Below are 19,925 nucleotides of genomic sequence, written 5' to 3' on the forward strand. Positions count from 1 at the left end.
TTTTATTTGTTTGAACTTAGAAGGGTGTTTGGTTTTGTTTACACTAATTGCCTATTGTCAGGCACATGCTACAAATAGTGTTATGATATTAACATGGAGAATCCTAGGACTTTGAATGCCTATCAGCTCAATATTTTGACTTTGGAAGAACATCAAGATTATTCTTTAGAATTTGGTAAGAAACGGATGGAAATTTAAAGTGAGCTTTGATTCGATTGGAAGATTGAATGACCAGAAAATTCTGCAGAATGCTCCTTCCAAAACCAGAGGGCATTTCACTGCAGCCTCTCCTGATGTAATATTGCTCTTGAGCTTTGATTAAAATTACCAGTATGAATCTGCCAGCACTTTCTCATGTCAGGCTTTGCAAATGACAAACCTACTACTACATTAATATATGATAACAGCAGATATCAGTGATCTGAGAAACTTCTCTAACTTATTATACTTGATAAACTTATCTTCTGTCCATCTGTTATGTTATAGGTGCAATAGCATCCAATATTATTTTAGTGTAGCTGTTATGTTTCATGCAGGTAGAAGTTTTAAATAGAGGAGCTCTGCTCCATTGTGGTCTGTCCCCATTTATTTTTCTCTGGCATGTCTTCTGTATGTTCAGTGGGAAAAGGGATGGCAGCTAACAGCTAGTTCTTCCTTTGCATCTACTACCTTTACATCCTGATCATTTGTCAGCTGAAAAGGCAGACTGGCTCTCCTCTGGACAGCTGCAGCCAGGGTGCAAGAATATTAAGTACTTCAATGTTGTCCTAGCAGTGGTAAGCGGCCAGAGGAAACTGATGAATCCAGTCGGTACTTGTTTTATTTTTTTTTAAGGAGGGGATCATGAGCAGTTTTATCTTTCTTAAATGAAGATTTATTTGCTTGATCTAGTGTAATATTCTGAGTTTGCTGTAGACCATGTCTGATACCTTTTCCTACAATGATTAATGAAATGTTCTCACAGTGATTAATGGAACATGAAGAAATGGGTTGCTTGGTGTGAGTGAAATGACTGAATCCAGCTTTCTGTTTCTTGACTTGTGTGCAAGACAAAATAAAACTCAGACAGCAGATGTGGTAGGTTAATTATAGACTTTATAAAAATAAAAACAATGGCTTACCCTGTTTTTTTCATTTGCTTTTCTTTTTATTTTGTTTTCCTTAAGAAAGTATCTCTGGTTAAACCCATCTACTTCTAATTCTTAATTTTGTTTTAACTTACCCAGCCATTCATCAGAAGTGTCAGTTTTGGTATGTAATGATTCACTATGAAGCAAAATGAAAGCCTGCTTTCTTAGCCAATTATTAAGATATATATGCAAGTGTATAAGTAAATGCATTTTTGTGCATTTATATATATGTGTGTGTGCGTGTATATGTACATAAAAATGTTGGAAAACTATCTGTATGAAGGCAAAAATAACAGTTGGCTATAAAATGAACAGATGTTGTAGCCTTCTCTGTGTGTCAGGATGCAACGTTGAGAGATAATTACATAAGGAACACATCAAGAACTTCATAAACAGTTAGTTTACATAAATGTCACTTTTGTTCAAGTATTACTTGCCTGTTTGGCAGGTGTAATCTGTAAAAGGGAATACCAGTAGCTTCTCTTCTCTCTCTCTCTCTTTTTTTTTCTTTTCTTTTTTCTTTTTTTTTTTTTTTAGTGTACATTTCGTGAAAGAACAATTTGGAAGAGCTTCACGGCTACCACAGCAATGCTAGCTGTGGCTTGTGCCGGTCTACCCAGCTTGCATTCCCGGTAGCTAATTCTGGATGCAAACTTTTTTTCCCGGAAAAAAATGTATTTGCACATTTTAAGAATCATTTGCACAAGTAATCAAAAGAAACAAAAGGTGCATGCTATATCCACTAGTTAGACATTCTTGGAAGATATTGAAAAGGTACTATAAGCCACGGCCTTATTAAAAAGTTGGGGAGGCAGTAATATATGTGCATGTAGTTCTGGTTTTACTTGGCTTCTAAAAGCAATACAGCACTGTATACAAACTCATGAGCTCTTCTTACCTGGTAGGTGGGTGAGCTGCAAATGCGACATCTCATGGGTACAGCTGTGACCTCCTACAGCTTACTGCAGATACAAGGGTCTCTGTAACATGCTGCATTTTGTAGCCACTAATGTGAATGCTCTGAAGGAACTTTGTAAGGTGATAACTATGGGCTCTAACTGATGGTATTTCATTACTTAACAGGAGGTAGCAATAGCAGAATTTATTATAGATACACTTAGTAATTCAGTATTTGACTAGAGAGAGCAGTGAAAAAATGAGGAAAATCTCAACAAAGCCCAAAGTTTGTGCACAAGTTCTAGCCTTTTTATTAGTTAATTAATTATTTGTTTATTTATTTTTAGTTGTGGTGAAATGATGCCCAATATTTCAATTGGGCATTTAATGGTATTTTCCATTGATCCAATGATACATTTAATTGGTATTTTCATGAAAGAAATTCTTACTGAGAAAGTCCATTTTAAAAAGATGAAGAACTTATCTGCAGTGATCTGAACCAAGTAAGTGACTGACCACCGTTCAAAGATCATTTTATGAAGGATAGAAAAAGATTTGGAACCTAAGTCATATCAAGGAAATGAACGAACATAAAATAATACTTCTGAAGAAACTGTTAAAAATCTTTATTTCCCTACTTGGCAAGTTCAGAGACCAAACCAATTTCATCTGCTAACATGCTAAAGCAAACAAACAAAACCAGTTTCCCAAGCAAGCAAATTTATTTATTTTTCATAAGTACGTATTAAAACAACTTTAGATATAAAACAAAATCATTCTCTAACCCCATTTAAAGTTGTACTTGAATTCATTGAGCTCAATGATTGGACTAGTCCCTCTGGTCGTAAGAATGAGAGACCTCTCATTGGTCAGAGGTGAGTCTTGGTGGCCCAGCTCTACTTCTTGCAGGTATATACAAATGGCAGTGTTTAAATACAGTGGGCTATTGAAAGAAAGGATAATTCTTTATTTTGTGAAAAGTAACAACTAACCCCTTGTATATCAAATATGTCCAGCACAATTTGTAGTCACGTTTCTAAAAGTAGAACAGGAAAGGTAATATCACTAGTTTTAATATTCTGTTCTGTATATTAAAAGATAAGAGGAAACATTTCACATTTCACTGGTCTAAGATTGAGTGCTTGTTTTAGTTGTTGTTGTTGTGTTTTTTTTGTTTGTTTTGTTGTTTGTTTTTACTTTAATATAATGAAACATATTCTTAAGTCAGACCATTATAAAAACCTCACAAAATTTTAAATGCGATCTCTATAGTCTATTATTAAGATGTTAAATTAAAAGTGAGGGGAAAAAAACCAACCAACCAAACAAACAAACAAAACACTAAATTACATTATCCAGAATGATTCAGGTGTTTAAGGACAAGGACACTGACCTTTTCCTAATAAGTAAGATTTACGAGAAATGGCTTTGCTTGCAGGATAGTTCATGTTGCTATGTAGAGTGGGAATATTTCTGTACTGTAAACTGTGACCCCAAGTCATATGGGGTTTTGAGCATGGATGATTTCAGACCTATTAGCTATTTATTTTAGTGTTTGTGGTTGATCAGTGAGATTAGCAACTGTAGCTGGAGAAGAGACTTTGGAAAGTTTCAGTTTGTTTCAGTTTATTGTTGTGCTAAACTTGTATTCTTTAAACACCATGCTTGTCTTTGTTAGCAGCTGAAAAATGGGTAAAGAAAATGCAGGCTTAATTCTTTGATGTTACAAAAGTGCATTTTGCCATGATACAGAATTCAACTTTGAAGGACTAGACATTCATCTGAAAGTTGTCCAAAGATGTAGGCACTTCAGATCAATTTTAGCCTTTTGCTTTATTATGAAAAAGAAAAGGATTAGAAGAATTAATTTCTCTATTATGTGTTGCCATTGTGCAAAGAAATAAGATTTTTCTATCTCATTCTAAATCTTCAGTAAGTGTTATATATTATATTTCCAATAGTTTTCCTGTGGCTATTCACATGTCTGTTGTGAATTTAGCTGTTTCTTTCTGTTTTAGTAATGAGCTTCTTCCTGACCATTCTCAGATCGGTTGGAATGTGTTCTTAGCTTTGGGCTATGGGGCAGGATGTGGGGAGAACAGGATAGAAGAGTTGGACTCAGTCCAGTCCACGAGAAGTAGATAGTGCCACCGTCACATGTGTGCCCCCTGACCTTGCCTAGGAACTGAAGTGAGTAGCAAACAGGGATGTAACAATACTTTCTCCTTTTCTCAGTTTCCAATAATTTGCAGGTTGGGAATATGCTCCAGCAAAGTAGAAAAGGATACAGCACAGGCTTATTGGATATTCCTGGGTGGGATGAAGTGGTCTCGTAGTGTAATTTAAGCTGTTTTGCAAAGAAAAAATAGATCACGGAAGGTTAGACACGAATCACTTCTGTTACATGTGTCCAATGCCACATCTCCATGAGGCATCTCGGTGTCTTCTTGTTTTTGACTTACAAAACATTTAAATACCTGAAAGCTGCAATAAAAGGAGACTTATCAGACTGCCCAATACTCTGAAGTCCAAGTCTGCTCTCTGGAGAGACAGCGTTCTTTGCAAACTGGAGATTTCAGCCTTCTCAAGCAGGTAATAGAATGAAAAATGGATCTCCCATACACTCAAGAAACTGATGCAGTTTGTGTTGTTAGGTAAAAGGTGGAATCTCCTTGTTTTGCAGTATTGAGAAACCAGGCTTTCACTTTCTCTCCTTTTATGGTAAATACCTGGAATGGAAAATTTGTATCTTGGGGTATTTTGATCAGCAATGGTAAGAGGAGCATTTTATGTGATTTTATTTTTTAAATTGAAAAATTAATGAAATAGTTCATCACTGCATCTTTTAAAAAATCCTTCAATAGCAAACTACTCTTACTTAAAATAGCATAAAGGTAAGGATTCTCACTGAAGTTATTAATATTTCTGAAATACATATAATAGTCCAGTGGCTTTTGAAACTTCTGACCTTTTCTCTTTCAGCTACAATGTTTTGTGGTTTTGTTTGATGGTGAGTACATTTTTTCCTACTGTTCAGTGAGGCTGTAAACTGTGTGGAAGGGAAAGGCAGGACAATCAGAATACAGCATATTGAAAAGATTGAGGTAGTAAAGCACCTGCCGCAAATTGTATGAGATATTAAAATTCTGATACTTAATTTCAGTGACCATAGTTTCAGAGGAAAAAAGACAATGGTGCAATACAGATTTAGTCTCCTGAAAAACATTACAGTGAATGGACGTGGTAAAAACTTGAACTATTACTGCATTTTCAAATTGGTAATCTCATGGCTTTCAGGGGATTTTTTAGTGCTATATAAAGGAAATGCAGGCAAACAGAATGCAAAATTCAGCTCACTAAAATGCATGCGGCCTGAGCTAAGACCATTATAGCTTTCTCAATACATAAGGCTATATTTTAGTCTCTCCTTACTTCCCAGTAAGAAATAAGGTGGAAAAAAAAATAATTCACATCACCAGGGTGAATGAAGTTTGATTGCCTTTGTTGTTCTAAAGTGTGTGAATGGTGAATGAAGCCTTTCCTGGGATTGAGGCACTTGTAATGTCACTTTTCTTGGTGATTCTCTGGACTTTAATAAAGCTTGAGCTTGTTATTCAGCATCATGCCCAGCATGCCCTCCTTCCCCTATCTGGCTGCCCATTTTCACAACCTTTGCAGAAGCATAACACAACTTCATCATTCAGCATGGTTGAAATTGGCTAGAAAGCTGAAAATGCAGTTGTGTGCATAGGCACTGAAAGGGATTGTGTGTGTCTCGCTGGAGAAGGAGACTCAGTGAAAAGACATGATGGAAACTTCACATGGAAAAGAAAAGACAGAAAAGGCATAATTAAGGGGAAGGATAAAGATCAAGAGAGTTTATCAAGATGATTGTAATAGTGTTTGACATGTGAGAAAGGAAATTTCTTGCGTTCAGCAGTATTTTATGCGCATGCACATTTAAAGCTTCCAGTAGTTCTCACACTTTTCTGTAGTAGATACCTACACTTTACATACACAGGTTGATTTTCAACTCTGAGTCTCCAATTCTTGTGAAAACCAAGGTTCATTCTGGCACATACTTTCACCAAATGAAATGTATGTGTATATATATATATTTTTTTTTTCTTCAAGGGAGGTTACCCGTTGGACTTTTCTTCATACATTACTATCTGTGGAGAGGATGGTATTTTGTAACTGTTACTTTCCAAAAATAAAAAATAAAAAATAAAAAAAGAGTCCAGGAGTGGTAAAAGATGTGGTAAATCCTCATGGTATTCTTAGACTAAATCTTTGCTTTATCTTCCACATCCTGGCGTGCATTTCTAGAGCAGTTTGAGTACCATATAAAGGACAAGTGAAGATGAAACTCCAGAGCCTGCCTGAACATTTGGATCACGTCCACATCTCCAAGTGTCCCAGAAGTCCGGGAAAACCTCTCAGACCTTTATTGCTTGATTTTGTAGCCCAGTAAATACGGTTATATTTGCTGCTGCTTGAGGCAGGCAGCAGTATGTCACAGGTCTCAGGAAATGTGTAAAGAATGGAAAATGTATAAAGGGAACATATAAAAAGCAATGCAGGTGGACCTGGGAACTGAGGAGGAAGAAGCCTCAGCAGCAGTGTGACATCCCTCCTAGGGTGACCTCGGGATACTAGTGGCTCACTGCAACACCCCCAAGCTTCATCACCCTGAGGGGCTTCAGGAGGGTAGACGTAACATTAGAAGAAAGGAATAAGTTTTCCTAAATTATCTTGTAGAAAAATTTAAAAGATATTACTAGTTATACTTTGCTTTGTAATTTCATTTTGGTTTGCTTTCATCTGCAGATCCATGAGTTTTTCACTGTGCAATATTCCTGTTTAGTTTTGATAGGTTTGATAGCCCCAAACTGTTCTTTCTAATTCTGTACCTCATGCTAATGTCTGAGTAGTTTCTTCTTTTCCTCGAGTAATTTTGGAGAGGAGAAGCTTGCTGATCAGCACTTTACATCAACTCAAATTTCCTGTTTAGCAACAAAACTGCAAAACCTCATATGACATACAATGAGATTGCCAGCTTAGACTTCTTAATTCAGAGCTTGAATAGTTTGCACAGCCATATTTCCCTTCCCATTATTTTCTGGCTCTTCTTTTCATTTTTAGTTTATAGCAGGACTGTACAGTAGCAGATTTCACTTACATGCTGGTGTACTGCCAAGGGCAGAGAGTGAGAGAAGGAAGAACGAAAGTGCTTTCTTGGATTTAGTTTCCCCCCCCCCCCCAAGGGAAGTAACAGGCCAGGCTTGGCCAGCACAGCTGTTTCTATAAAGTACAGCTTTCTGTACAGTTGTATATGCAAGGAAAGTTATATTTTCAAATAATTTCATTAATTTTTCATAATTTTGTCCTTCACTTATTTAACAGACAAATAAGATATTCCGTGAATAACAATTCTAAAATAATTGCAGAGTCAATTTTTGATTAATAAATCTAATCTCTAGAAAGATTCTAAGGTATCTTATCCATCAGTGCACTTGTCACCATTTTCTGTGAGTTATATCTTCAACTGTCTTTAAAAAGCAGTATGGTCTAGTGATTTGACCTGGGGAAATGGAAGGACTAGGGCTCATCTTAGCAATGTCCTTGAATTGCTGTGTGACTGTGACCAAGTTTATTTCACTGTATCTTGCCTTTCTGCTTGTAAAAATGAGGAAACTCTGCCTTCAGCAGAGCTCTGTGATCCTCTGATAAAATGTCCAATGTGAAATCCCAAGTCCATAAAATCTTTATTCATATAACTGACTTTAAGCCTTTGACCAAACAAGTTAAGGAAGTGTTCACAATGCTTCTGCTCCTTACTCACTTGGGACTCAAAGCACACATCAGTATGCTCCCCCTTTTCATACCATTTTAAATTACATGTTGAAAAAAAAAGATCTTTTCTTTACCAAAAACTCCATCCACTTTTGTTGTCTTACTGATAATTCAAAAAGTCTACGTGTAACCCAGATTTTTAGTAACTGGATAGCAAGCTGTACTGGGTAGTTTCCATAAAGCTGCTTTTATTGTCTAATTCCTTCATGTACTGAACTCATGTAAGTTTGTCAATATTATCTGGTGTAGAAATAAAACACTTTTTGTTGCTTAGACCTCTGTGATTCTAAGGCAAGGACAGATGCTAAGGAGCTGTTAAGTATCATTCCAAAAGCTGTCACTTTTCGTCCTCTCTAAAATTGCTGTTTTTCACATCACTTTAAAGACCTCATTCCATTGTAATTCAAAGGGAATCTTTTGAAGGATATCAGTAGCCATTTGCAGGTTTTAATTTAACATGGTTAGAAATATTGTCAGCCCACTCCTCTGTTGATATACAGTATTCATTCTGTATTATTATGCCTTATGGATTTCTGTGTATTTTTAGCCCTTTTAGAAATGTATGATGTTTTAAGTACATCATAAAAGCACTTGGTTAATTTTTAATTGTGTGTAATTCAATCCATTTTCTAACTATTATGTTGCTTCTTTGCCTTCCTAATTCTCTTTAATTTATTAAACTCTATCTCCTGTGAATTTTCCGTGCTAAAATCAGGAAGGCTTTCTTCCTGTCTCTATTTTTTTTTTTCAGTATATCAGCACTTTCCAGTGTCAGTACTGGAAAAAAATGTTTTTTGATTTTTTTTCTTCAGTTTATGCTCTTGAGAGTAAAGAAAACGCTTATTACTGAAGTTTCTATTATACTTGCAAGAGCAATGAATGAAATGAATTTAGATAAATATTGATGTTTATTAACCTGAATGAGGATGCTTTATATCAGGATAATAATAGTATCACTCATGGAGAATAATCAAATTGTTGGTATCTAGTTCACATGTATTTGAAAAGAACATTGATTGTATTCTTTTCGTCTGCGTTCTTGCTACCTACAATGCCTAGAATAGCCTGCAATTTAATGACAATGAACTATGCAGTTATACTGATAAAAAAATTAAACTTGAATACCCTCAACTCTTTCTACAAATAAATTGTCATTTTGATTTCCTAGGTATATGTTATGATGCCTGTTTCATGTATTCTTTAAGCACTCGTTTTCATTTTGTATAAAAGCTGCAGTACATATCAAATAAGTGAGCTTGTATTTGTTTGAAGTTGTCTTTTATCCACAGCAACTCCAGTGGAACAGTAAATGCTATATCAAATACTGCAAGCCACTGGCAATTTTTTTATGCTTTCGCCCAATGCTTACCTTTTTATAAATTGAATACCAAAGCTCCTCTTAACTTTCATGCAAACCAGAATGTCATATCTGATGCTTGGCTACAGAAGCAGGCTCCAAGTCAGAAGAGAAATAAATCTAGAAAGGGAAAGCAAGTAAAGATATTTAAAAAACCACTGTTGTCCTTGGCTCTACAGTATAGCTGGCTAAGTAAGACCTGTAGAACTTCAAGGAAAACATGATTCTGTTTCATTTGACACACAGTACCCCACCAGGTCTGTGAGAGACTAACATCATGATTTTGGCTCTGCTCCTCAGAGTATCATTTGAAGTGGACAGGATCTTGGGAGTTCTGTAGGACATGATCCATTCATTTTAGATTTTTTGGCAGGACTCCTCCATACTATTTGCCTCCAGCATTTTGAGTATTGTATTGGGTTTATGTGGCAAGATTTTGGTAGCAGGGGGGCTGCAGGGATGGCCTCTGTGAGAAGAATCCAGCAGCTACCCCATGTTAGATAAGGGTCGGTTTCAGCCAGCTCCAAAGGGATCTGCTGTTGGACAGAGCCAAGCCAATAAGTGATGTTGTTTGCGCCTCTGTGAGAGCAGATTTAAGAAAGGGAAAAAACCTGCTGCAAACAGCATCTGTGAGAGTAAGGAGTGAGAAGCAGCCCTGCAGCCCCCAAGATCAGCGCAGCAGGAGGGCAGGAGGTGCTCCAGGCACGGAGCAGCAGTTCCCCTGCGGCCTGTGGAGAGGCCCCTGGTGGAGCAGGCTGTCCCCCTGCAGCCCATGGGTCCCACACGGAGCAGATCTCCACGCTGCAGCCCGTGGAGGAGCCCCCGGTGGAGCAGGTGGATGTGGCCTGGAGGCGGCTGCGGCCTATGGAGAGCCCCCGCAGGAGCACGGGGTCTGGGGGAAGCTGCCGCCCGTGGGGGACCCATGCTGGTGCAGTTTTCTCCTGATGGATGGACCCTGTGGTACAGAGCCATGTGGGAGCAGTTCTTAAAGAGCTGCTGCTTGTGGGAAGCCCATGCAGGATCAGTTCAGGAAGGATGGCATCCTGTGGAGGGAACCCATGTGGAGCAGCGGCAGAGAGTGAAGGAGCAGCAGATGACCAAGTGTTAGGGACGGACCGCAGCCCCCATTCCCTGTTCCCTTGCCCCGCATGGTGGGAGGAGGTAGAAGAGAGTGGATGTGGAGAACATGTTTTTAGTTTGCTTTTAGTTTCTCACTGCTCTAGCTTGTTATCAATAGGTAATAAATTTTATTAATCTCCCTATGCTGTCTGTTTTGCCTGTCATGATAATTGTTGAGTGATCTCCCTGTCCTTATCTCAACTCTTGATTCCTTTCCATTGTATTTTCTCCCCCTTTCCCTTTGGGGGGGGAGGGCGGGAGGGGGGAGAGGGGGGAGTGAGAGAGCATTTGTGGAGCTCAGCTGCCCAGCTGGGTAAAATCCACAAGTACCTAAGCACTTAAAAAGAAAACAAAACAAGTCTTTACAAGACAGTCCAACAGAACGCTCTGATGAGTCTTTAAATACAAATTACACAATATTGAGCCTTTTTGCAGTTTTGATATTCACACTTTATTTTTATATAATGTTCTATCACACAGATTTTCAGATGGAAAATCTCCCACTGAATGATAGTCAGGGCAGTAATTTACTTTAGAGGGCTCCTTTAGTCTGTTCTGATTAGCAATAACACTTCTTTAGTTAAAAGTGTTTCTTGGCATGACAGTTACTTGTGATGAACAATCTTTTTTTTTTTTTTTTTTTCAGTCTCAGGACATCATACTATACATGCATTTTAAATAGCAGTTTAGCTACCGCTGTTCTTGTGGAAAAACATGAATTTCTTTGCTAGCCATCTCAGTCCTAACATTCACTTCCTTCCTATGCAGAGAAGGGAAAACAAACATTTTACACAGAACAACTATGCCTCAAGATCAGAGAAGAGGAATGAAAGCAGAATTTAAACACCCATGAAACTCCTCCTTGTTTTGCACCAGGAGGTGCTGTTTTTTTATGATCCTGATAAGAAAGGCACTCAGACTCTGAAAAAAACAATTTTAAATGCTATTTGTCAGAGCTAACACAAAACAGTATAGGTACTCCTATGTCCCATCAAATGGTGGGAGCTCTGAGCTGTACAGCATCGAATGGGACTCTGATCACAGTGTAGCATGCCATGCAGATCCCGCCCATATAGAGGCTCACTGGTTTGCTCCTCTGAGCTCTTACAGGATTTTCTTACAAGGAAACCAATTCTATTCGTTATTTCTACTATCCAACGAAGAGCATTCCCATGGGAACTTGCTGCTGTAGCTCTTGATAGACGCAAGGACATGTAGGTAGTTTACTTGCTAGAATTGAGTGGGAGCTGCCCGTGGTCTCCTTTGTTACAATCAACATCCGGAGGGATATGCACAGCCGCCCCACACAGCCTGATGGTTACACTGTAGTTGCAGCACAGCATGGGCTTGGATCTGCCCAGGTTAACTGCTGTGTGCATCACTAACTCCTTGACATACAACAATATCTCTGTCCTTGGACAGTGTGTAATTCTCCTCCATGGTGTGCTCTGCTCAGTTTGAGTGTGACAATGCTAAGAGGTATCATTGATGGCAAATGTGGGGTTTTAGCAGATTTCCCTTTGAATAATAAGGGACAAGTGAGATTTAAAAATACTGGTCCTGCCTAGGTTTGCACTGCAGTAGCTAACACCATCAAAATCATCCTGTTCGCAAGGGTAAAGTTGCAAGAAAACAGTGGTGAGTCAGGTTCAGCTTTCTCTCAAATCATACTTCTCATTTGTCAGTCCTAATAAAAACACCTGAGAACTCTCAGCATGAAATTTGTTTTCATATCATATTTGTCCATCTTTGGGTTTACAGCTTGTCCTTGTCTACTAATTGCTATGCAAATTGAGAGGCTTTGACATGCTGTGTACTTGCACGAGCAGGGACATCGCACTCTGAGTTTTCCTTTAGTCACGTTGTGCACTGGCACTAAGGAGTGAAGTGGATGTTGTGTTAAACCACAGGAATGTGACTTAATCCTTTTGACACCTGCACTGGGAAGCTCAGTGCTTCATGGTGGTTTTGCTAGGAAGCAGTAGGCTTTCTTGTCAGAGCTTTAACAGCAGCAGCTCAGATGGACCTCAACAGCCCAGATTCATGGATGCCTTGTGGCTGGTGTTTCAAGATATCTAAATCTAAATTGACTTTCCCCTCTTTCACGTTGCTCCAGTCTGTCCTTTGTATATTCCTCTAGACCATAGGAATACACACACCCTGAAGTAAGACATCAAAAGTAGCGTAGTTGCACATGGGATTGAGAATACTTGCACAACCTTTTCAGTGTAAGAGAGAATCCTATCCTAGCAAATTAAGCTTAGTTTGCTTTACGTAATATTTGTTGAATCAGAATTTAAGATAGTATAATAATTCACTATAATAAACCTTCTAAGGAAATATGGAATGAAAAGGCGTTCATCAGTTCCAGCTGTGCAGGTCTGTGCCCCTGGTGTTCGTGCATCTTGTGATGCCTTTCAGTATGTGGCAGCCTGTTTGGACACTGTTAAAAAAAGGAAACTTAAACAAAGAAATAATTGGACACACTTCTCCTTTGTTTTGCAGAGCTGTTTGGGGTTTACTAATGTTCAGTGAATGGTCAGGACCGTACTTGCCATTTTACCTAAAATCTATACCAGTGTGATGTTGTTCTAATTAGAATAGTTGTGGGTCTTCTGTATGTATGTGGGATGGATGGATGGCATGTTGTGAATAAAGTCAGCAATGTGAGGCTTCTCAATAGGGCATCCTGCTGGCTTAATATTCTTTGAGTGTTCTTCTCTTGCTGCATTATATGTGAGAAATGATTAAACAGAGAAATCATTAGCCAATTCAAAAATAATGGTGAAATTTCTTTCATAGAGCAGGCCCACCTGGAACTTCTCATGACAATGTCAATAAACTGTCAAAGCACAAAGAATTTGGAGATTCAAGCTCCTAACCTCAAGAGGTAAAACTCCTCTAGTTTATGTTATCGTTTCATGTTGCAGTGCCTAAAATTGAGTTTTGGTTAACTGAACTAACTATTTCAAATTTCACTCCCTTGTATCTAAAACAGAGTTTTTCTTAACAGCTCAGATTTTAAACAGGTTTATTAATAGTCAACAAACAGTAACTCCTACCTTTTGTATAGTTCATGTGACTAAATTAGGAAACACACACACACACAAATACCTAAGGCAATTCCAGTGCCTTACAGATTCACAAGCTTGGACTGGTTGTTTTTCATTTTTCCTTGTTTATTTGTGTTTGCTGAAGGCACTTGAGAAAGCACCAGGATTATTAGAATGATAAGTATAAACTGCTGTGGTTGATGTTTTCTTAACTTGTAGTGATGAGTCCAGACCCCATTTCAAAGTTTTATTTTTCTTGTCAAAATTAACTATTTTCTTCTTCATTCCTCTCTAGTATATTTTATTTCAGCTGTTCCATGGTTTGCATTTCTGAATTTGTTACTATTTTTTCCTAGAGTCCCCAAACAGTTTCATAATTTAGATGCAATATTTTATGATATGGTAATTAATATCAGCACATCCTAGTTGTTGGTATTCAATTTACAGCTTGTTTAAAAAAATACATATAATTGAATTTGACTTCTTTCAGGGTTTCCCTTCTGAATCTGCTCACGCGTATGAAATTTCATAAGCTAAAGGCAATCATATGGTATGGCAACATTATCTAAAAATATAGTAGTGGTTCTGGAGAGTGTCTGAATGTCTTTACTGAATGCAGACCTCATTTTTTTTCCCTATCTGGTAAACTGTAAAAGTTAAAAATTCCTAATTTCCCATTTTTTATTCAAGTAAGCCTTCCATAACTTCCATTTGGGAGCTTCTGTTTTAAACAAAGCTCTTCAGATTTCATAAGAACTGCTAGTCCCTGTCCAAGTCAGCAAGCTGAGTCAATCCTGGAGAGAAGCAAGTAACAAGCTTCCAGGTTAATATCTCAGATCTGTGTTAGAATATAAAATCAATTTATGATGAATTAAAATCTGTAGCTTTTTTTTTTTTTTTTTTCAAAAAGGGGCATCTCTGTTTAAACAGGTTTCCTTATCTTCAAATAAAATTTAGCAGGGGAATTTAAAGAATGAGGAGTCATTTCACAATTGTATGTATAAATATAAATTTCCACCATAAAAAATGATACAGTTGCATCACTTTCAAGCAATGCTTCTGTGACCAAGTATATAAAATAAATTTGTGTATACATGAAAGGACAGCAACTGGAAAAAAAAAAATCAGATTTTCCAATGTATATTTAAAATTTTTTTATTGAGAAAAGCACTTGACATAGTTGAAAGTGAAAAGACATTTCAAGCACTCAGAAGTCTTATTTATGTTGAGAATATTTTTTTTTTCATAAGAACTATATGTCTCTTGAAGAGATGAAATGTACCTGAATTCTTTGCAACCAAAGTACACTGAAACAGAAAACACTGCTGTACAGATGAAATATCCCTTATCAAGACAGACTTGTGCTTCCAAGGATAAGGTTTTGTTGTTACAGGTACAAAAAGTATTTCTTTTGCAGCCAGCCTATGCTGTCCTAACTAATGGATATTTGATTTTAATGTGAAAAGATAAAAACTTTCTGGCAATCTTTTAAAGGGAAACATGAAACCCTGAAATTAGAGTTGGACAAAAAATAATAACTAAATAAAAGGATCTGCTGTCCTAATTCATATTCAGATTGGTCCTGAGTTAATGCTAGTAAGGTTAGCAATTTGAAGCCTGTGTGCCTGCAGCCTTTATGGTAGAAAGGATTGTCCTGGTTTCAGTTAGGACAGAGTTAATTTTCCTCCTAGTAGCTGGTAGGGTGCTATGTTTTGGATTAGGATGAGAAAAGCGCTGATAACATGCTGATGTTTTAGTTGTTGCAGAGCAGTGCTTACACCAAGCCAAGGACTTTTCGGCTTCTCGCTCTGTCCTGCCAGCGAGCAGGCTGGGGGTGCAGCAGGAGCTGGGAGGGGACAGACCCAGGACAGCTGACCCAAACTGGCCAAAGGGGTATTCCATACCATCTGGCGTCATGCTAAACAATATATAGGGGTGGCTGGCCGGGGTGGGGGGCCGGCTGCTCGGGAATAGGCTGGGCATCGGTCAGCGGGTGGTGAGCAATTGCATTGTGCATCACTTGTTTCGTACACATTATTATTGTTAATACTATTATTATTATTATTATTATTGTTATTATTATTTCCCTGTCTTAATAAACTGTCTTTATCTCAACTCACCGGCTTCACTTTCCAGTTTCTCTCCCCCATCCCAGAGAGGGAGGGGGGAGGGTGAGCGAACGGCTGTGTGGTGTTTAGCTGCCGGCCGGGTTAAACCACAACAGTCCTTTTGGCGCCCAACGTGGGGCACGAAGGGTTGCGATAACGACAGATTTGACCAGAGTGTGTTAAACTAAAATTGGTATAAGTATTGGACCTGCTTAATAGTTGCTAGTCACGATGTTGATTGCCTTAATCTCAAGTCTGCTGTGCCTGTTTCCCAAATTGAGTTTTATAGCACATTACTTCCTGTATGTTCTCCCTGTCGCGCTGTTTATCCTTTCCGGGCCCTGGTTTAAGATTGTTATGGTACTGTGCGGTGTAACAATGGCTTATGAAATGATGAGATTTCTGGTCATGACTCTAACCTGGTATTTGTACTCAGCACTGTCGTCTACTCTGTACTTTGGAAACCATATCTCGGAAACTATTAGCAATTACACCTATTGCCTTTTTTCGTCTGAGAGCCAATCTACCTGTTCACTCTCCCTTTCTCCTTCACCACCCTCTTATCCCCCAAGCTAGTTACAATAGTTCTCCAAGATGTTGAATATCCTTGGGATACTCAGACTAGCATGTTCTTGTTGTTATGTCTCCTGAATGCGCTTCAGGTTTTGTTGAGGGTTAAACAACTACTTAGGAATCTCATCCGGAGATCTGTCTTGTGGCGGGATAGTTGCGAGTGGCAGAGAGTGTGGGAGGATATGGGCAGGTTTCTAGAGCAGTGGTCACCTCCAGTGTTTTGGACATTCACCCCTGAACAACTGCAAAATCCTAAAAAGCTGGCAGAATGCTTGAAAAAAAGGTGTCATGACTCTGGCAGTTCCAAAGTGACACAAATCACTGTAGCGTGCTGGGGTCTGGCTTGTGCCTATCGAGCTGCAACTGATGCTACTATCAACCTAGTGACAGACCCTGCAGCTGCTCCAGCTCCTGCAGCCGCTCCAGCTGCTGGGGCTGGGTCAGAGAAACGAGCTGTAGCAGTGCAAGTTGCCCCTGCAGAGAGTATTCCAACCCCTGTGGCAGACCCTGTGGCTGGGTCAGAGAAGTGAGCTGTAGCAGTGCAAGTTGACCCCGCAGAGGGTATTCCAACCCCTGTGGCAGACCCTGTGGCTGGGTCAGAGAAACGAGCTGTAGCAGTGCAAGTTGCCCCTGTAGACAAGGTGAAAAAATGGTATAGAGGCTCAGGTCGTTTAGAACGCAAACAGTCTTCTGCCAGGTCTAGGTATAGAGAAGATGAGGCTGGGCCATCAAATGTGCAGGAGGATGAAGGTGAGGATGAGGATGTCGAAAAATCAACAGTAACTACCCGGACTCTATACCAGCGTGAGCTACGAGATGTGCGAAAAGATTTTGGTCGCTGCATAGGTGAGCAGCTTGTCACCTGGCTGCTCCAGTGCTGGGACACCAGAGCCAATTGTGTGGAATTAGAGGGCAGGGAAGCCAGGCGACTGGGATCCCTTGCTAGAGACGCAGGCATTGACAAAGCAATTGGAGATGCAGCACGATCTCACAGCCTCTGGAGGCGTCTCCTGTCAGCTGTGAAGGAAAGGTATCCCTTCAAGGAAGAACTTGTATGTCTACCAGGCAAGTGGACCACCATGGAGAAGGGAATTCAGTACCTGAGGGAATTAGCTATATGGGAGGTGATTTATGAGGACCTAGATGACGGACAAATATCCAGAGATCCAGATGAAGTCAAGTGTACACGACCCATGTGACGCAAGTTTATACAGAGTGCACCATCATCATATGCCAGCTCATTGGCAATAATGGCCTGGAAAGAGGATGAGGAACCCACAGTGGATGAAGTGGCTAAACAACTCCGGCAGTATGAAGAAAGTCTCTCCTCTTTCCTACAGGCCTGTGTCTCGGCTGTGGAGAAACTCTCTGAAGAGTTCCACTAACTTAAAGAGAATTTATCTTCCTCTCCACCTGAACGAACCAGTGTCCACCAGCTAAAAGAGAATACTTTGGAGAAACTTTCTGAAAAGATCCACCAACTTGAAGAGAGATTATTTTCCTCCCCACCTGTACAAACCAGTGTCTCAGCTATTAGGGGTAAACGTTCATCTGTGCAAGGAAGACAATATGATGGGCACACACACCGCGCCACCCTGTGGTTTTACCTACGTGACCATGGAGAGGACATGAGAAAATGGGATGGAAAATCTACTGCGACCCTAGAGGCACGGGTAAGTGAGTTGCAAAAGAAAACAATTGGGAAAAAGGGGTTCTCTGAAAAGTTTGCTGCTCCAACTTCCAGCAGGCAGTCCTTTAAACACAGAAACGAAGATTCTGACCAGGACTAGAGGGGCCCTGCCTCCAGCCAGGGGGAGGAAAGGGACAATCGAGTTTATTGGACTGTGTGGATTCGATGGCCTGGCACGCCAGACGCACAGAAGTATAAGGCTTTAGTAGACACCGGTGCACAATGTACTCTAATGCCATCAAGCTATAAAGGGCCAGAGCCCATCTGTATTTATGGTGTGATGGGGGGATCCCAGCAGTTAACTGTATTGGAGGCTGAAGTGAGTCTAACCGGTAATGAGTGGCAAAAGCACCGTATTGTGACTGGCCCAGATGCTCCGTGCATCCTTGGCATAGACTATCTTAGAAGAGGATATTTCAAGGACCCAAAAGGGTTCCGCTGGGCTTTTGGCATAGCTGCCTTGGAGACAGAGGACATTAAACAGTTGTCTACCTTGCCTGGTCTCTCAGAGGACCCTTCTGTTGTGGGGTTGCTGAGGGTTGAAGAACAGCAAGTGCCGATCGCTACCACAACTGTGCACCGGCGGCAATATCGCACCAACCGAGACTCCCTGAGTCCCATCCATAAGCTAATTCGTCAACTGGAGAGCCAAGGAGTGATCAGCAAGACTCATTCACCTTTTAATTGTCCCATATGGCCAGTGCGAAAGTCCAATGGTGAGTGGAGACTAACAGTGGACTATCGTGGCCTGAACGAAGTCATGCCACCACTGAGTGCTGCAGTGCCGGACATGCTAGAACTCCAGTATGAACTGGAATCAAAGGCAGCCAAGTGGTATGCCACAATTGATATCGCTAATGCATTTTTTTCCATCCCTCTAGCAGCACAGTGCAGGCCACAGTTTGCTTTCACTTGGAGGGGAGTCCAATATACTTGGAATCGGCTGCCCCAGGGGTGGAAACACAGCCCTACCATTTGCCATGGACTGATCCAGTCTGTGCTGGAGCAGGGGGAAGCTCCTGAACACCTGCAGTACATCGATGACATCATTGTGTGGGGTGACACTGCAGAAGAAGTTTTCGAGAAAGGGAAGAAAATAGTCCAAATCCTTCTGAAGGCCGGTTTTGCCATAAAACAGAATAAAGTTAAAGGACCTGCACGAGAGATCCAGTTTTTAGGAATAAAATGGCAAGATGGACGTCGTCAAAGCCCAATGGATGTGATCAACAAAATAACAGCTATGTCTCCACCAACTAGCAAAAAAGAAACACAAACTTTCCTAGGTGTCGTGGGGTTTTGGAGAATGCATATTCCAAATTACAGTCTGATTGTAAACCCGCTCTACCAAGTAACCCGTAAGAAGAATGCTTTTGAATGGGGCCCTGAGCAATGACAAGCCTTTGAACAAATTAAGCAGGAAATAGTTCATGCAGTAGCCCTTGGGCCAGTCCGAACAGGACCAGATGTAAAGAATGTGCTCTACACCGCAGCCGGGGAGAATGGTCCCACCTGGAGCCTCTGGCAGAAAGAACCTGGGGAAACTTGAGGTCGACCCCTGGGGTTTTGGAGTCGGGGATACAGAGGATCTGAGGCCCGCTATACTCCAACTGAAAAGGAGATATTGGCAGCATATGAAGGAGTTCGATCTGCTTCGGAAGTGGTCGGTACTGAAGCGCAGCTCCTCCTGGCACCCCGACTGCCGGTACTAGGCTGGGTGTTCAAAGGAAGGGTCCCCTCTACACATCATGCAACTGATGCTACATGGAGCAAGTGGGTTGCACTGATTACTCAGCGGGCTCAAATAGGAGACCCCAGTTGCCCAGGAATCTTGGAAGTGATTATGGACTGGCCAGAAGGCAAATACTTTGGGATGTCATCAGAGGAGGAGGTGGTCCGTGCTGAAGAAGCCCCACTGTACAACAAGCTACCAGAAAATGAGAAGAAATATGCCCTGTTCACTGATGGGTCCTGTCGTATTGTGGGAAAGCACCGGAGATGGAAAGCTGCTGTATGGAGTCCTACACGACGAGTTGCAGAAGCTGCTGAGGGAGAAGGTGAATCGAGTCAGTTTGCAGAAGTAAAAGCCATTCAGCTGGCTTTAGATATTGCTGAACGAGAAAAGTGGCCAGTTCTCTATCTCTA

General features: G+C 40.3%; 1 protein-coding gene across 1 annotated transcript in view; it reads left to right on the top strand.

Annotated features, from left to right (window-relative positions):
- Positions 1 to 17,810: 17,810 nt before the first annotated feature.
- The window catches only part of LOC308195819 (uncharacterized protein), a 219,717-nt gene continuing 217,602 nt past the window's right edge, over positions 17,811 to 19,925 (top strand). Inside the window, exon 1 of the mRNA XM_080593868.1 lies at positions 17,811 to 18,102. Within this exon, the coding sequence (XP_080449994.1) occupies positions 18,016 to 18,102 (87 nt within the window). The 5' untranslated portion in view covers positions 17,811 to 18,015. The remainder of the gene's footprint in view (positions 18,103 to 19,925) is intronic.

This window comes from Anser brachyrhynchus (genome assembly GCF_964034855.1).
Source record: "Anser brachyrhynchus genome assembly, chromosome: 1".
Lineage (NCBI taxonomy): Eukaryota > Metazoa > Chordata > Aves > Anseriformes > Anatidae > Anser > Anser brachyrhynchus.